The sequence below is a fragment of the Haemaphysalis longicornis genome, unplaced genomic scaffold (genome assembly GCF_048455015.1).
Source record: "Haemaphysalis longicornis isolate Haplotype H1 unplaced genomic scaffold, Haemaphysalis longicornis Haplotype H1 scaffold_962, whole genome shotgun sequence".
In the NCBI taxonomy this organism is placed as follows: Eukaryota; Metazoa; Arthropoda; class Arachnida; order Ixodida; family Ixodidae; genus Haemaphysalis; species Haemaphysalis longicornis.
In genome coordinates this window covers 24267-37639 of record NW_027526469.1, presented here as the reverse complement: position 1 = coordinate 37639, position 13373 = coordinate 24267, and the positions used below count along the sequence as shown (strand labels likewise).

Genomic DNA, 13373 nt, shown 5'->3' with positions numbered 1-13373 from the left:
CCACTGCGACTCCTCCAGTCCTACAATAGCGTTGGGCTGGCACAAACCCGCGTTCGCAGCCAACTAATTTCATTTCATTTAACGGGTTTCATTGAATGTTTGTGAGGTGGAGTGCGCCGAAGCTAGACCTGGCCAAGAGGCGCGCCGTATATTTAAAAGCTCCAGAATAATTTTGACCACCTGTTTAGCGTGAGCCGAAATATCAACAGACGGGCGTTTTCGCCTTTCGCCTTCATCTGAAAGGCAGCCACCACGGTCGGGATTGAGCCCGAGTCCTTCGGCTCAGCAGCACGACGACTTAGCCACCGTGAGTCACAGCGGCGGGTGTGACGGCCAACTGCAACGTCGCGCTAGCACACCCCCGCGTTCGCAGCCAGTGGGAATTTGAGTGATACAGACGACGTCGGTGCGGGCTTTTTCGCTCCGTGGGCAATTTAATGGTTTCGAACGAAAAAGGATGCGAGTGCTCACATGCAGTAGCCGCCCGTAACTTCGAGGGCGGCGCCAGTTACGTAAGAGCTGCTCGGGCAGCAGAGGAAGGCGATGGCCTGAGCTATTTCCTCCGGCTGGCCCACTCGGCCCAAAGGCGTGCGAGCTACGAACATCTGCTCTTCTTCTTCGCTCAACGCGCTGACCATCGGCGTCTGAGTCAACCCCGGAAGGACGGCGTTACAGCGGATGCCATGCGGGGCCAACTCCTGCGCCACCGACTTGGTGAGGGCGATCACTGCCCCCTTGGAGGCTGAATACGCGCTGCAGTTGATCAGGCCGCTCTTGCCCAGGATGCTGGCGATGTTCACGATGACTGCGTCGGCCACCGCTGATTCCATCATGGCTCTCGCGGCAGCCCGCGTCACGAGGAACGTGCCCTGCGGAAAAAGGAAACAATGTGCGTGTCGCTTCCGATCAACCTGCAGAGCCATCTGAAGATTTAAAAAAATCCCCGGCCACCTCCACTAACGTGAAACCTGGGGAGGGGCGAAGCATACAGTGTATAAGTGTTTTCTTAGCGCCTTGGCGTGTTTACCAACGGAGATGAAACCGTTCGGGGTTACGAAGCTTTGTTTTAAAAGTCCCTTGTCTTTGAAGCACGAAGCTCTAGCGCGAGGCGTAAACGAGTGTCCCGGTGTTTTTTTTAGTACGCGTTACAAAGCACTCCACAGCGAGGCGTAAACGAGTGTCTCGGTGTTTTTTTGTTTGTGTTTGTGTTTAGTACGCGTTACGTTCAAGCGCGAGACGTAAACGAGTTTCCTGGTGTTTTAGTACCGTGACTACATGAAACGAACGACGATTACGACGACGACGACGACGATGACGACGACGACGACGACGACGACGACAGGAGACGCCGACAACCCCAACCCCTAAAGTCCTCGCCCCTAAAACCGCCACTCCATGTCAGAAAGGCGGCGCAACCGGGCAGTGGCATCAGTTTAACACTCCGCTTCTCAAAGTCATGTGGGCCGTCCCCGACACTTATATTTTCTTCTGCTCTGTTCTCCAGTGGACCAGCATGAAAATCCTATCAAAATTCCCCAAATATTTCCAATACTTTCTCGTATTCCCCGCATTGCGCCGTGCAGGGGAAAGAACGTGGGATGGTAGGAGGCCTTGGGGTTAGATAGCGGGAAGGGTTTGGTCACGGGAGGATTTTTATAGACATCGAAAACATCTTTTGGAATTTAGAGGTGCGTTGAAGCGGTGACCTTCAAGGTACGTACCACAGAGCAAGAGTTGCAAAACGTTTTGCACCGGTTTTAAAGTTTTGGGGACATATTTGGCGCTGATTGGGCGGAAATTACAAACGTAGCATGGTGTTGCATGCCGTTTACTAGCAAAGCCGACAACGCGCGAAGAAAAAGAAAAAGAGAAAGGCGATGCGTGTAAAAGTAAGTTCTCGGCGAAATCACATACGTTCCCGCAAATTGCAATCAGTGGGCCTCTTCGATTTACGGCGTTCGGGTAGACAGCTGCTTGCCAGACTAAAAATGTAACAGCTCCGTGAATCAGAGATGCTTGCCCTAAAACGATCAAGGGCGATCTGGCCATGTTCCGGAAGTGATGTGGAGCTACCCTAGAATGACTAATGGCTACTTGTTACTGGACCGTCCAGGTTAGCAAAACGTTTAAAAAAGAAAATCATAACTTAGCTGCTCGCATAACAGACTCGCCGCATATCCAGTATGTCTGAATTGGTATTCATCTAATTTATCAGGCATCGGGGCTTTTGAGGTCCTATACAGGTCCCTTATTCCAAAAGCAAGGTTAGAAATGAGTGTTGAATTAAAAGAGGATCAGATATATTTAAAACATTCTAAAACCAATCTGAAACACAAAGTTGCCAGCCACCCTTGAGAATGCATGCAAACTTCGTTGGCGATATACTAGAGTCCCACCGACCCTTAAAACAGCGCAGAACCGCATCCTGAACAAGAAAACAAGGTAAGTTTGAGTTGCTTAACGTCCATTGAAAGTACTTAACTGTAATATGCTTACGCAAATGTTCATTGAATCTTCGCTACTTAGGGGCGTGCATTATTTGCGGTTACTAAGTTGCTCACATATTGCAAGTCACATAGCCCGAAACCGCTCCCGTAAATTCAATAGGTGCAACGGGTTGCAAAATTGACGACGAAACATGAAGACTGCTTAACTTGGTGCTTTAAGGTTGTCAACAGCTGAACATTTCTTTTGTGAACTACATCTGCTTGTTCTGCGATAGCAACAAAGGGGGTCTAAATCTAAAGATAGGAATGCTTTCCTTATATATGTTGCGAAAAGGAGTGACCTTTTCACGACATACGGAATAGCGGCTTCTAGACTGTTTTGTCCAAGCAAGCGACGCGTTTAATCCCGCCACTCTCGTACGATGCGACGGTGTCGAGTTTTAAATGGAGTTCTAATATGCCCTATCGGTGCAAAATGCATTACTCAACACAAACATTTCTTTTGTTGATCTAACACCACAACGCAAATGGTCGGAAAGCTACCCTGTTCAAACGTGGCCACCGCATTTTTTTTTTTTTTCAGAAAACAGTAATGTCATTTAATTGGGGTGATACTGGAAAGGAAAGTCAGCATGCATCCCAGCACAACTTATATATACCAGAGGGCTAACGATTTCATAGGCTGTAGTGATTGTGTCTTTAAAGCGAAAACTTTCTTAGTGGGGCAGTCCTGTCAAAAAACTAATGCATTTCCCCATAGACCGGTTGGTCGACCGAAAAGCTCTGATAATATCTCTGGAATCACAGCGCGTGCGTGAAAAACCGGGCTGCCATTGTGTCAAAACGGTTACTTGAAAATCGCGAAAAAGAAACGATTTTAGATAAGACAATGCACGCATCGATCACGAAGAAGGAGCGCCATAGTGTGTACCTTTATCTTATAAACCACGCATCGATACACTTTGAGATCGTTCGTAGATGCGCTTACTTAGTGCGGGAAAAATCGTCGCATGGTTTCGTTGTTTGTTTGCGATTTGCGTCTTTGAAGGTTTGGCAATCGATTGGACACACTTTCAGTGAAGGTTGGGCGCACTTTTGAAGCAGTTTGATGTCAGAAAGCTTTCGCCCTTCTCTGAACTTCCTTTAGGAAAGGATGATAACGTTATTTCATGTGTTGAAGTTTACCTTAAGGTTGATTTGAATAACCTTGTCGAATTCTTCATCAGTAGTGCCGACAATGGGAGACATGGACGGTACACCGGCGCAGTTGACCACGATGCTTACAGGCACCGATTCGCTCTCCTTAATTTTGGCGAAAAGTTGCTCCACCGACTCCGTGTACCCGACGTCCAAAAACACAGATGTGTGGCTTGATGAACCTGCAAAGGGACAATTCCATTTTTCATCGTTAATTGCTTGCTGGTCTTTTTTCTTTTTTTTTTCAAGGTGAGGTATTCTCATATCAGTGGATGACTCAAAAAGTATATCCTGTTGCGTCAATCAAATGCTGTTTTGCCATATAAGCCGAAAAGAGGACCGCCGTAGAATCATTGCATTACGTTTTGCATGAAAAGCGTTCACTAAGCTTGTAAGTTACCCATAGACAATAAGTATTCAACAAGAATTCGATGATAGCAGGGTGAGATGTTTATATAGGCCCGCACTTTTATTTGCAATGTAAAAAACTGAATTAATAAAACTATCGTTGGCATGCCAAATCAAGTACATGCAGTTTGACTCGGTTTCACCCGGATGTTTTGTCCGTACGTCACCTTTGTGGCTTTCCGCTTTGTGGCTTCCACCCGGCGTCACATGTATTTTTAAATACGCCAACCGTTAAAACATGCGCCCGTGAGGCCACATTATTGCAACTCAGATATAAGAACAGGTCATAACGCAAGGAGTATGGGACGAACTGATGCTGATACGTTATAGGTGTGCACGCGAGCCTCATTTGGTTACATTGCGACATCGGCGGGCCTAATTCAATTTCGATTGCTCGCTTTAACGTTTGTGCATCAAACTTTTCTTTACGCGCCTATCGCGCTTTCCCCTATCGGTACGGCGTCCTGTTTTCCCTCGCGCCGTTGCTTAACACGGAGGCCGTGCACATAAGTTACACACCATGGGCGCCTAGCCAGGAACCAGGCCTCCGCCGCGCTCCCCCACTGCGCAGGAGCGGCGCAGGCTTAAATCATGCCATCACTTTCTTCTCCGTTGCACTACCGCTGATTATTTCCCGGCCTGCGCTCGTGCTCTGCTGCCGTTCGTTCTTCTGCGTTGGTTCGCTTCAAAGTAGGCGCACTTTTTTTTAGTCAGCCCACCGAGTGCTGTCGCACAATGAAAAAAAATAGAACGTGGGTACAGTGCGCTAAAGTAACTATACTTTGCTAACACCTCTTTTTGCTCCGCGTTTGCAGCTTTGCACTTTCATGCTAAGATCCGCATGAAAGTGCATAAGCTACCTCGGGAGTACACAGGTAAGGCAGGCCGCGCGAGAAGCGGCCAGTCGGTCTTACCTATGTATTCCGGCTATTTTCAGTGGTTGCGGGAACTGCCATGGCGAAACGGCAGCCTCTCATACTCTGATGGAGCGGGTGGTATGCATGGAATGCAAACTGACTGCCCTTCTCACAGCCAGTGAGAACTTCTGCTGTGGACTCCAGCTCGCAGCCTGCTGTAATACGGAGAGCCACTGGGGCGGTACTGGAGTAGTATCACATACCACCTCTTACTTTGAGAAGTTATTGGCCCCAAAGCCGGAAAACCAGGGGGAAGTTTTTAAAGGGACCCTGCAAAACCTCTTCCCACTTTCTTGGGGCCCTAAATGTTTTTAAAACGTAGTCAACTAATACACTCAGTGCTTGCAATAAAGAATCACAAGGTAACTCAGCCAAAAATTACTGCTATATGCGTATCACATAACTAAAAAGCTTGCTCAAAATAATTTTCCCTCCTTCCCTGTCTTGGCATTCCTCGAACGCTCGAATTACGTCCTTACAGCGGTGTAGCGGCTATTGGCCGCCATTCTTTCAGTTGCAGCAATGAATGGATTCGATAGCCACTTTTAAAAAACTGCCACAAAAGGAAATCAGAAACGGAAGGCGCATCTCCTGCGTCGAGCAAATCACGCAATGCCGCTCCAGGCCAGCGATACCTATAGCGCTCGCGGTGTTTACAGACACGAAGGAAAAAGTGAAAGCGTTTATCGGCAGTGTAGCAGAGTCCCATTAAACTCCACACGGTAATACGTCATCAGTGTGCACTGCCGAGTCTACATATATTAACTGTAGTTCTGGTTCTTGGAACAAATTTAGTGGGCTGTGGATAATTGCGGCTACTTTTTATTCCATGAGAAGACTGGAACGCTCACGCAGCCAAGTGACGTACACTCTTCTCTTTGGTTTAGGTGACCCGGGTAGATACCGGCTGTTAGTCATGCTTGGGTCGTCTGTTAGAGGCCACAAGTACACCTTGCGATACACTGCTGTTCGCCTTACCCCATGCAAAAGGAGTAAGAAATTCACGCATAAACATTTTCTTGGTGGGCAACGTTGTGTCTGGGTGGTGCTATGGCAGGTTAGTGGATCATCCATCTTCCACACGACAGGAAAAACGGTGGTCTTCTAACTGGAGAAGCTTACTGATACCTCACAGCGTAATGGACCTCACAGCGCAAATGCACTACGTTAGATGGGATGCCCACTCACCACAAGATGAGCCATAATTATTCGCTGTGCTTCATTGAAGGCACTGGCATGAGCACCTGCAGCTTTCCGACAGCCTAAAGGTCGCCTTCGAACAACTCGGACGTTGAAAATACCTTGTTAGTATCATATTCGGATCTTTGCGCAGTTTGTTGATATGTAGTGGAGTCATGTAAATCTGGTTTACCAATCCCCGTTTGATGCTACCCAGGTAAGCTGCTGCACCACAATCGCAGTCCTCTTCTGTCCTCGCAAACAGCAAAAATTAGGAGGACATGGGATGGGAGCTGTGATCGAGTATCAAAGAGGCTTCCGGTTAAATTGTAGACTTGCCCCATGTCTTGGAGCTTAGCATGAAGCCATTTTCGGTAATGTACCAGGTCCCGAGTGATGCCATTTGTAAGAATCCATTGTACTTCACTGAAGGGTGGTTTGTAAAACTGTTGTGTTCGGTTGTCTGTTCATGGACAGGCTGCTTAGAGGCTCGGGCAGAAGCTCGAAGGGGGAGGCTGCACCTTACTGGCTCGGAACGCTGCAGTTACGGCATGTATGGCACACCATTTCAAACAAAACCGTGCCGCCTGCCTCATAAACCCCGTCAAGGTCATAAGCCACGCACAAGGCTTAGGCTTTAATCTCCTATGCAAGCGGTTACATTTCAACTCGTCTTGCAGAGTTCCTTCAAGGGGCGATGAAGACAAAATACAAGTTTGTTTTATTCGAAAGATTAGGTGTTCTATAGACCCTTTGCAAAAAGGTGGGCAATGCTGAATATTCAGCGGTGGCAACACTTCGCTCTGCCCGCGCTGACAGATGTTTAAGCGTCTGTGAACCACAAACGCGCTCGTCTTCCTTTTTTTTTTTTTTCAGAACTGTTTTGTGGTACAGTTGCACGTGCGCATCATGACTGCCGAAGTTTTAACGCGAACATTCAGGCAGGAGAGTTGTGTTGTAGCAGCCAACAATTGGAGCCTGCAGGCAGGTTTTCTCTGCTTGTTTTGACGTTTCAACGGCAGTAGATTGATTTGATTGATTGTAGGGTTTAACGCGCCGACGCAGCGCAGGCGATGAGGCGCGCCGTATTGGAGGGCTCCGGATTAATTTTGACCACCTGGGGATCTTTAACGTGGGCCGAAATTTCGTACACGCGGGCGTTTTTGCTTTTCGCCTCCATCAGAAAAGCGGCCGCCGCGGCCGGGAATCGATCCCGCGACCTCGTGCTCAACAGCGCAACGCCTTAGCCACTGGGCCACCGCGGCGGGTAATCCTGCATTTCTATAAATCGAGATGTAAGTACAAACCCCCTGACGCAATGCACGCATCGTACTGCTTATGTGATACAGGTGGAAGATACATCGTGTTTCTACCTCACATAACTTCTGCATGTGTCCTATCATGAGTTCCAACTGACATACAGACGAAAAAAAAAAGATAGCAGCAATCAATAGATACGACGGCAAGTAAACGTAAGTTCGTTCGGGACATTTCGTGGAGACAAGAGCAGCGTCTTTATGTATGCTTTCGTCCGTTCCGCGAGAGGCTTAGAAAAATTGAACAGGTACAACGTGAGCAGTGCGTCCATAGCGACCAGCTGCCGCTACGATAGGGCAAGGGCGCATCGAATAAACACAATTAGAACTGGACGACTAAACAAGTAGGCAGCGGTAAGGCTATTCGCTGTTAGTAACAAATCCTGCGGTCGTTTGCTGCTCTTCATCCTCCCAAACGACGGTATTCATCGCTGAAATTGTCGTATCTTGTAGGGTCTGTCAGTCGACGGCTTCTTCAAATGAAAGTTCAGAATATGCTGCTCTTCAAACAAATGAAGAGCAGCAATGTTATTTTCCCACCCAGTTCTCGGAAAAACAAGCTACGACAACCGCATGCCATTATTACGCTGCGGAGGTCGTTAGCTGCTCGGCGTTTGCTGCCTTTTCGCTGTTTCCGCTTCCTTCATGATGGCGGAGCACAGTGTTGCCGGTATGGTCTACTGCTCCTCCACTCCGGAAGCGATCGATGCTTTATTAACTGCGAAATTACTCAATTTAAGCTCAAATTTCGATTCTCGCGCCAAAACATTTGTTTGAACGACGTTTGCAATGACATCATAAGAGCAGGTCTTTCAGCTTCTAGCGTAGCAAGCCAGCCCGACGGCTCGGCTAACATCGCTGGTCTTCATTAAAGTTCTTCTCTCTCTTCCAGCTAAAGTTGGTGTGGAGCGGAGACTTGCTTATTGTTAGTCAGCCTAGATGGCGCCACCACACCGCGGCAAGCCGTTTTCTGCCTTTGGTTAGTTAGTGACCGTATATAAACCTGGCTTGGTTTTGTTCATGGAGAAAATAATCGTTTTGTGAAACATGGTGCTCGCTCGACAAAAACACTCACGTACGACACCGTCGCTTGCGTCAATCGGCCAGTGTCGTCTGAGACAACCACAAAGCCCCGCAGTGCTGTGCATCTAAATGAAGCATAGTGCGCGCAGTACCAACAGCAGTACACATAGGTACTTCTATGTTTACGTGTGCTTTCGTAACTTCCACTGTTTGTCCCACCATTCTTACTGATATAAAAAGAATGCGCCCCAAATTTAAGCGCAAATAGCTCGTTCGGCAAGTTTATTTAGCTGTGCCTAATTTCGTTTGCTTTTTCGGCCTCCGCCAATCGTAGAGCTGGCTGCTATGTCATGATAGGTTCTGTTGCAGGAAATGAGCTAGTGGGTCGCATGGGCGTTTTTTTTTCTAATTATGCAAGTTATTTTAGCGAAGTTTGCCTTAAAAGTGGTGTCAGCATGATTCTAACGAGGCAACCTTTGAAGAACCGAGCTTGCATTTTTTCTTCCTGGCCCCTTTAAGCAATGTAGGCTGCTTTCTTCTGTGCTTCTGGCATTGTTGCTGGTACATTGTAAACGATATATAAAGTATAGTGAGGCGATCTTGATAGTCTTTTGAACCAGTGTTCTGCACATGTGGGAGTGATGGTGCTCGTACGAGGCATCCATTTATCTGCAACCCTTGGACTTACATCATTTGTATGTGGCTACGTCTTCTATGTAAACCTTAGGGGAATGTTGCTGGAAACAGGTGACCGCTTGATTTTGTTCCACGAAGTGATTTTATTGATACCAGACGACTGGGCTGCTGCAGACACATTGATACACCTTTAAAAACACGTGTAGCTCGTTAACTGCCCTCGAGTATCTTTAGAACAGTGCCCCTGCGCCTTTAGATAGCTTGCACTAACGTCACCGTAGCTGCCATCTTTGTGACCCACAAACACGGCGAAAGGCTGCACAGTTATCCGGCGCTCTTATCTTTTGGAGCACTGAAAAATCTGTAATTGGGTCACAAGAAAGGGTTCTGATGACGTCATGCGCAAGCTATGTATTGAGTTTCGACATCAGCTAGAAAGGAATGCACGGGTCATACTTCTTGGGATCAGCCATTTGGGCTCGGCATATATGTATCAGCCATCAAGTAGGTTATGCACATCTTTCTGTGTTACCGCAGACCCGCACCTATGATAGCGTACTGTAGTTTAGCTCTAATTTACGTTCGAAAAAAAAATAAGCAGCAAATGTTTATTGCCAACCTCCATGGTTCCGCTTAAATGCTACGTGAATACTTACGTGTTACAACTTGGATGAGGAAACGTTATGTAGAAAGACAATATAATTTTTTTTATTTTGGCAGACTGTCTTAACGCGGAGAGAATTGCGACAGGAAATCAAAGACACAGAAACAGCAAGCTTTCTGCTTTGCGTCAAGGTTAGCCGCCAGTTAACGAAATCTGCCAGTATTCTTCGTCTCTAACATGCTGCCCAAATAAATATCCTCCCCTTTCTGTGTGTTCAGAATAGCTACAGTAAGCAGTGCACGTTGACAAGCAACGTTAAGCCCGGCAGTCACCGCATTAAATTGGTATACATAATCCACTGTTGCAAAACATCAGCGGTAAATATACATCAGAAATTCCTTTCTATATAGCTACTGTTACTTCTCAGAAATTGTCCGGCCAGAGCAAGAGGACAGAAATAATCAGTCGGAGTCATTTCGGCATACCCCCGGTGCACAACTCGTGTCATGTTTAAAGTACCCGACAGAACTCCAATCCCATCCTCGCAGATTGGGCTACAACCAAGAAGACCCACCTGGCAGTGACCGGGCCACCTTCGTGGCTCCATCCAGGTTGATGTCAGCCACGACGACCTGGGCGCCCAGAGCGGCCAGGGCGTGGCATACGGCCTTGCCGATGCCACTTGCGCCGCCAGTCACCACAGCCAAGCGACTGCTCAGAGACATGATGCACAAAACTGGCTGCTCGTACGCCGTTCCTGCCGCCGCGTTGGAAGCCGGATTCACGCGCTGTCTGGCGTTCTTATGGGGGCACGGGAAATGGTTATCGCTGAACGCTTTGTCGGAGGGGGACGCAGCGGCCTGAGATAAGGTTGCGTGCCGAAGGTCCTGCGTGCTATCAAATGCGAATAACGCTTTGAAAGCAAAGCTTTCTAGCTCTACCAGCCAACGGTGTTGTGTGGGACAAGGAACTCCCAACGCGGCGGCGGCGGCGGCGGCGGCGGAGGGAAGTGGGGGAGGGAGACCTTCGAAAGACGTTCCTTTCCGTTTTATTTCCACCGACGCATTCGTTCGGGACGCCACCCACACGAATCCCAGGTAACGGCTGAGGAGGGGAGGGGGAGGGCACTCTTTGGCGCGAATCTCTGGTTTCACTTTTTGTAGAGCCACGTGTGTGAATTCAAATGACGCCGCGTGGGCAATTGTTGTGGGTGTCATTTAAAGCTTTGCTTTCCAACCATCTTCACAGCGTGGATTGGAGCCTTTTGTTTTTGCTCCGTTCGTGTCTTCTTTTTTGGTAAGGAATGATAATAAAGTACAGTTATTGCGAAACCTTGCTCATATGTTCAGGAAAAAATAGGGGCTAGACGCACTCACGGGCCGTTTTCGTAACGTGCAGGTGAAGGAAGCACATACATTCCCTTCGATTCCAGCGGCACGCAATAGCGTAACATTGATTTCGAGTCGGATTCACGTCTACACCGTCTTAAAAATTAAACAATTCAAAGCAAGCATAGACCCATCGGAAAGTCGGCGCCTCATTACGATGGTCACAAAAAGCAATCATCATTATCATTATTATTACGATGAAAAGCAGCAAAACAGGGAGTTGTAACGACATCCGTAATCGCGCTATAGGCCCTATCTAATGTAAACATCGTCTGATATGTTGTTTGTTATCTTAAGAGGGACATACTCTCTGCCATACAGTCGATATATATAGCCTTGTTTGCGACAAACCGGCCTAATGTAACACACGTGCCCATTGTCTCTGTGCCTTCTGATTTTTTGCTGCGAAAGCATTACTAGCGTACATTGTGTCCGATTTCGCGTGAACTGGTGAAGCCTCATTCGTGAAGCCCCAATCATGAAACCTTCCGTATTTACAAGTTTATAACTAGCACTCGACATACGTGGATGGAGGTAGAGAGAGAGAGAGAGTAAATGTTTATTGAAAAGGCGAAGAGGTCGGCCTGAGAAACTGATCTTGGGCCTGCTGCTTCCCACTGGGGCGAGGGTGCTGGGGACTAAAAAAAAAAGGAATGTATATGGAAGGTATGAGAAATGAGAGTGAAATCGGCATATAACTATGCACATGCAGTAAGACCAATAAACGTATCACACACAACGGTGCGCCGAATCAGATTTTCACAGACCACTTTTCAGCACATGGTTATCGTCCATATATATAAAAAATATGACATTATTCCGCAGTCTGTTAAATTTTTTCGCAACCTAGAACCGACAATCCAGAGAAGAGTCCCTAAGGGATATAAGCAGGGCGTTAACGGCTAGGCTTTGCTTCTTGTCGTCAGCCCACGTGCCCAAAATCTTTTGTTCGGACAGAGGGCGAGTGTCGAAGCGTAGTAATGCTGCCTGAAGGTCTTTTCGCTCCCTAGTGTACATCAGGGAAATGCTAATGCTCCTCTTGAATGGAGATATTTGGGATTAGCCTTCGTCCTGCAGTGAGAACAACCAGCCTGGTGATGATTATAATGATGATTATGAATGTGACGATGATGATGGTGATGACACCTCGTTTGCGCAAAGGAGCCGACACGGATGTGTGACGGCCGGACGTTCGGCCTAATGTCGTCAACCGGTACCACTGTGAAAAACCACTCATTCTAGGACATCAAATTACGGGTACCACTTCAAATCATATAACCTTAGCGCATAACGTTGGGACCCAGGTCTGCACATACCCTAGAGTTGCTAATGTTATTCTATCAATGTTATGCGTGCACACAGAGTATCCCATACCCGTGGTGGTGCGTTGGACAACGCTTTATAAGCGGGAACGTGCTGCTGCTGCTGCAGTGTGCGTTGCTACAGGACTTTGGCTTGTTGGGGTTTTGCACGGAGGCCTTCATTCCGTTGAGCCGTGCCAAATTTTCGGCGCACGTTCAAAATTAATCCGGAGCCACCCACTACGGCGTGCCTCATAGCCCATGGAAGTGAGGCTACGGGGCGCTAAAACCCCCACATAATAAATAAATTATTTCGTTTGGGGCAAATGGTGCATAGAGTCCCTCGCTTTCAGGCCAATTTAGCTGTCTTAGTCTGGTTGTCACCAGGCCCGGCAAAATTGGAGGTTCCCGTATTTGACTATACGGGGCGAAGCATCGCAACAACTGCACTGTAGTGGGAGAGAAGATCGAAACCACCTGAGTAGCAGTTTTCGGCTAAGGAATCCCCTGGATGGCGTAACCGAGAAGTTGCTTTTGGTGGAGAAAAATAAATCATTCATTGCTTTACTCAACATGCCAATAAAATTGATTTACGCTGTGTAATATACAAATCGTATAATTGTGTTTAGCATCAAATATGTTTTAAAGGATACCATCCATAACTTTTACAGATAGCCGACTGGTGCACCACCTCGCCTCTGAATTCGGAAATACGAAGTCACTCATTCACTGTTTGTTTGTTTGTGTTTAGCCACCGGCGTTTCTCCAGCAAATGCGCTCATTCCATTTCCTTCTTGTTAAAGATGAGTTATGACCCTTAGCACCAGTTCTACGCAGCATTTAAAAGAAAACTTAAAAGGTATGCCAAAGCCGCATGTCTGTATACAGTGCCAGTTCGGTTTTACTGAAAAAAAGAAGGACGCTATTCGCTTAAGCTGAAGGGGCAGCTCTAGGCAT

The 13373-nt window shown here is 47.5% G+C and overlaps 1 protein-coding gene across 1 annotated transcript; it reads right to left on the bottom strand.

Moving 5' to 3' along the window:
• Positions 1-407: 407 nt before the first annotated feature.
• LOC144154827 ((3R)-3-hydroxyacyl-CoA dehydrogenase-like) lies at positions 408-10663 on the bottom strand. The gene is made up of 3 exons (XM_077685922.1): positions 10302-10663; positions 3633-3826; positions 408-869 (listed from the first exon to the last, which is right to left on the bottom strand). The coding sequence occupies exons 1-3, from the start codon at positions 10450-10452 to the stop codon at positions 468-470; spliced, it is 747 nt and encodes a 248-aa protein (XP_077542048.1). The 5' UTR covers positions 10453-10663; the 3' UTR covers positions 408-467.
• Between the last annotated feature and the right edge of the window lie 2710 nt (positions 10664-13373).

Coding starts and splice junctions, on each gene's coding strand:
- LOC144154827 (XM_077685922.1), bottom strand. CDS start 10,452: ATGTCTCTGAGCAGTCGCTTGGCTGTGGTGACTGGCGGCGCAAGTGGC. Junction 3,827..10,301: donor GGTGGCCCGGTCACTGCCAG/GTGGGTCTTCTT, acceptor GTCCCTTTGCAG/GTTCATCAAGCCACACATCT. Junction 870..3,632: donor TTATTCAAATCAACCTTAAG/GTAAACTTCAAC, acceptor CTTTTTCCGCAG/GGCACGTTCCTCGTGACGCG.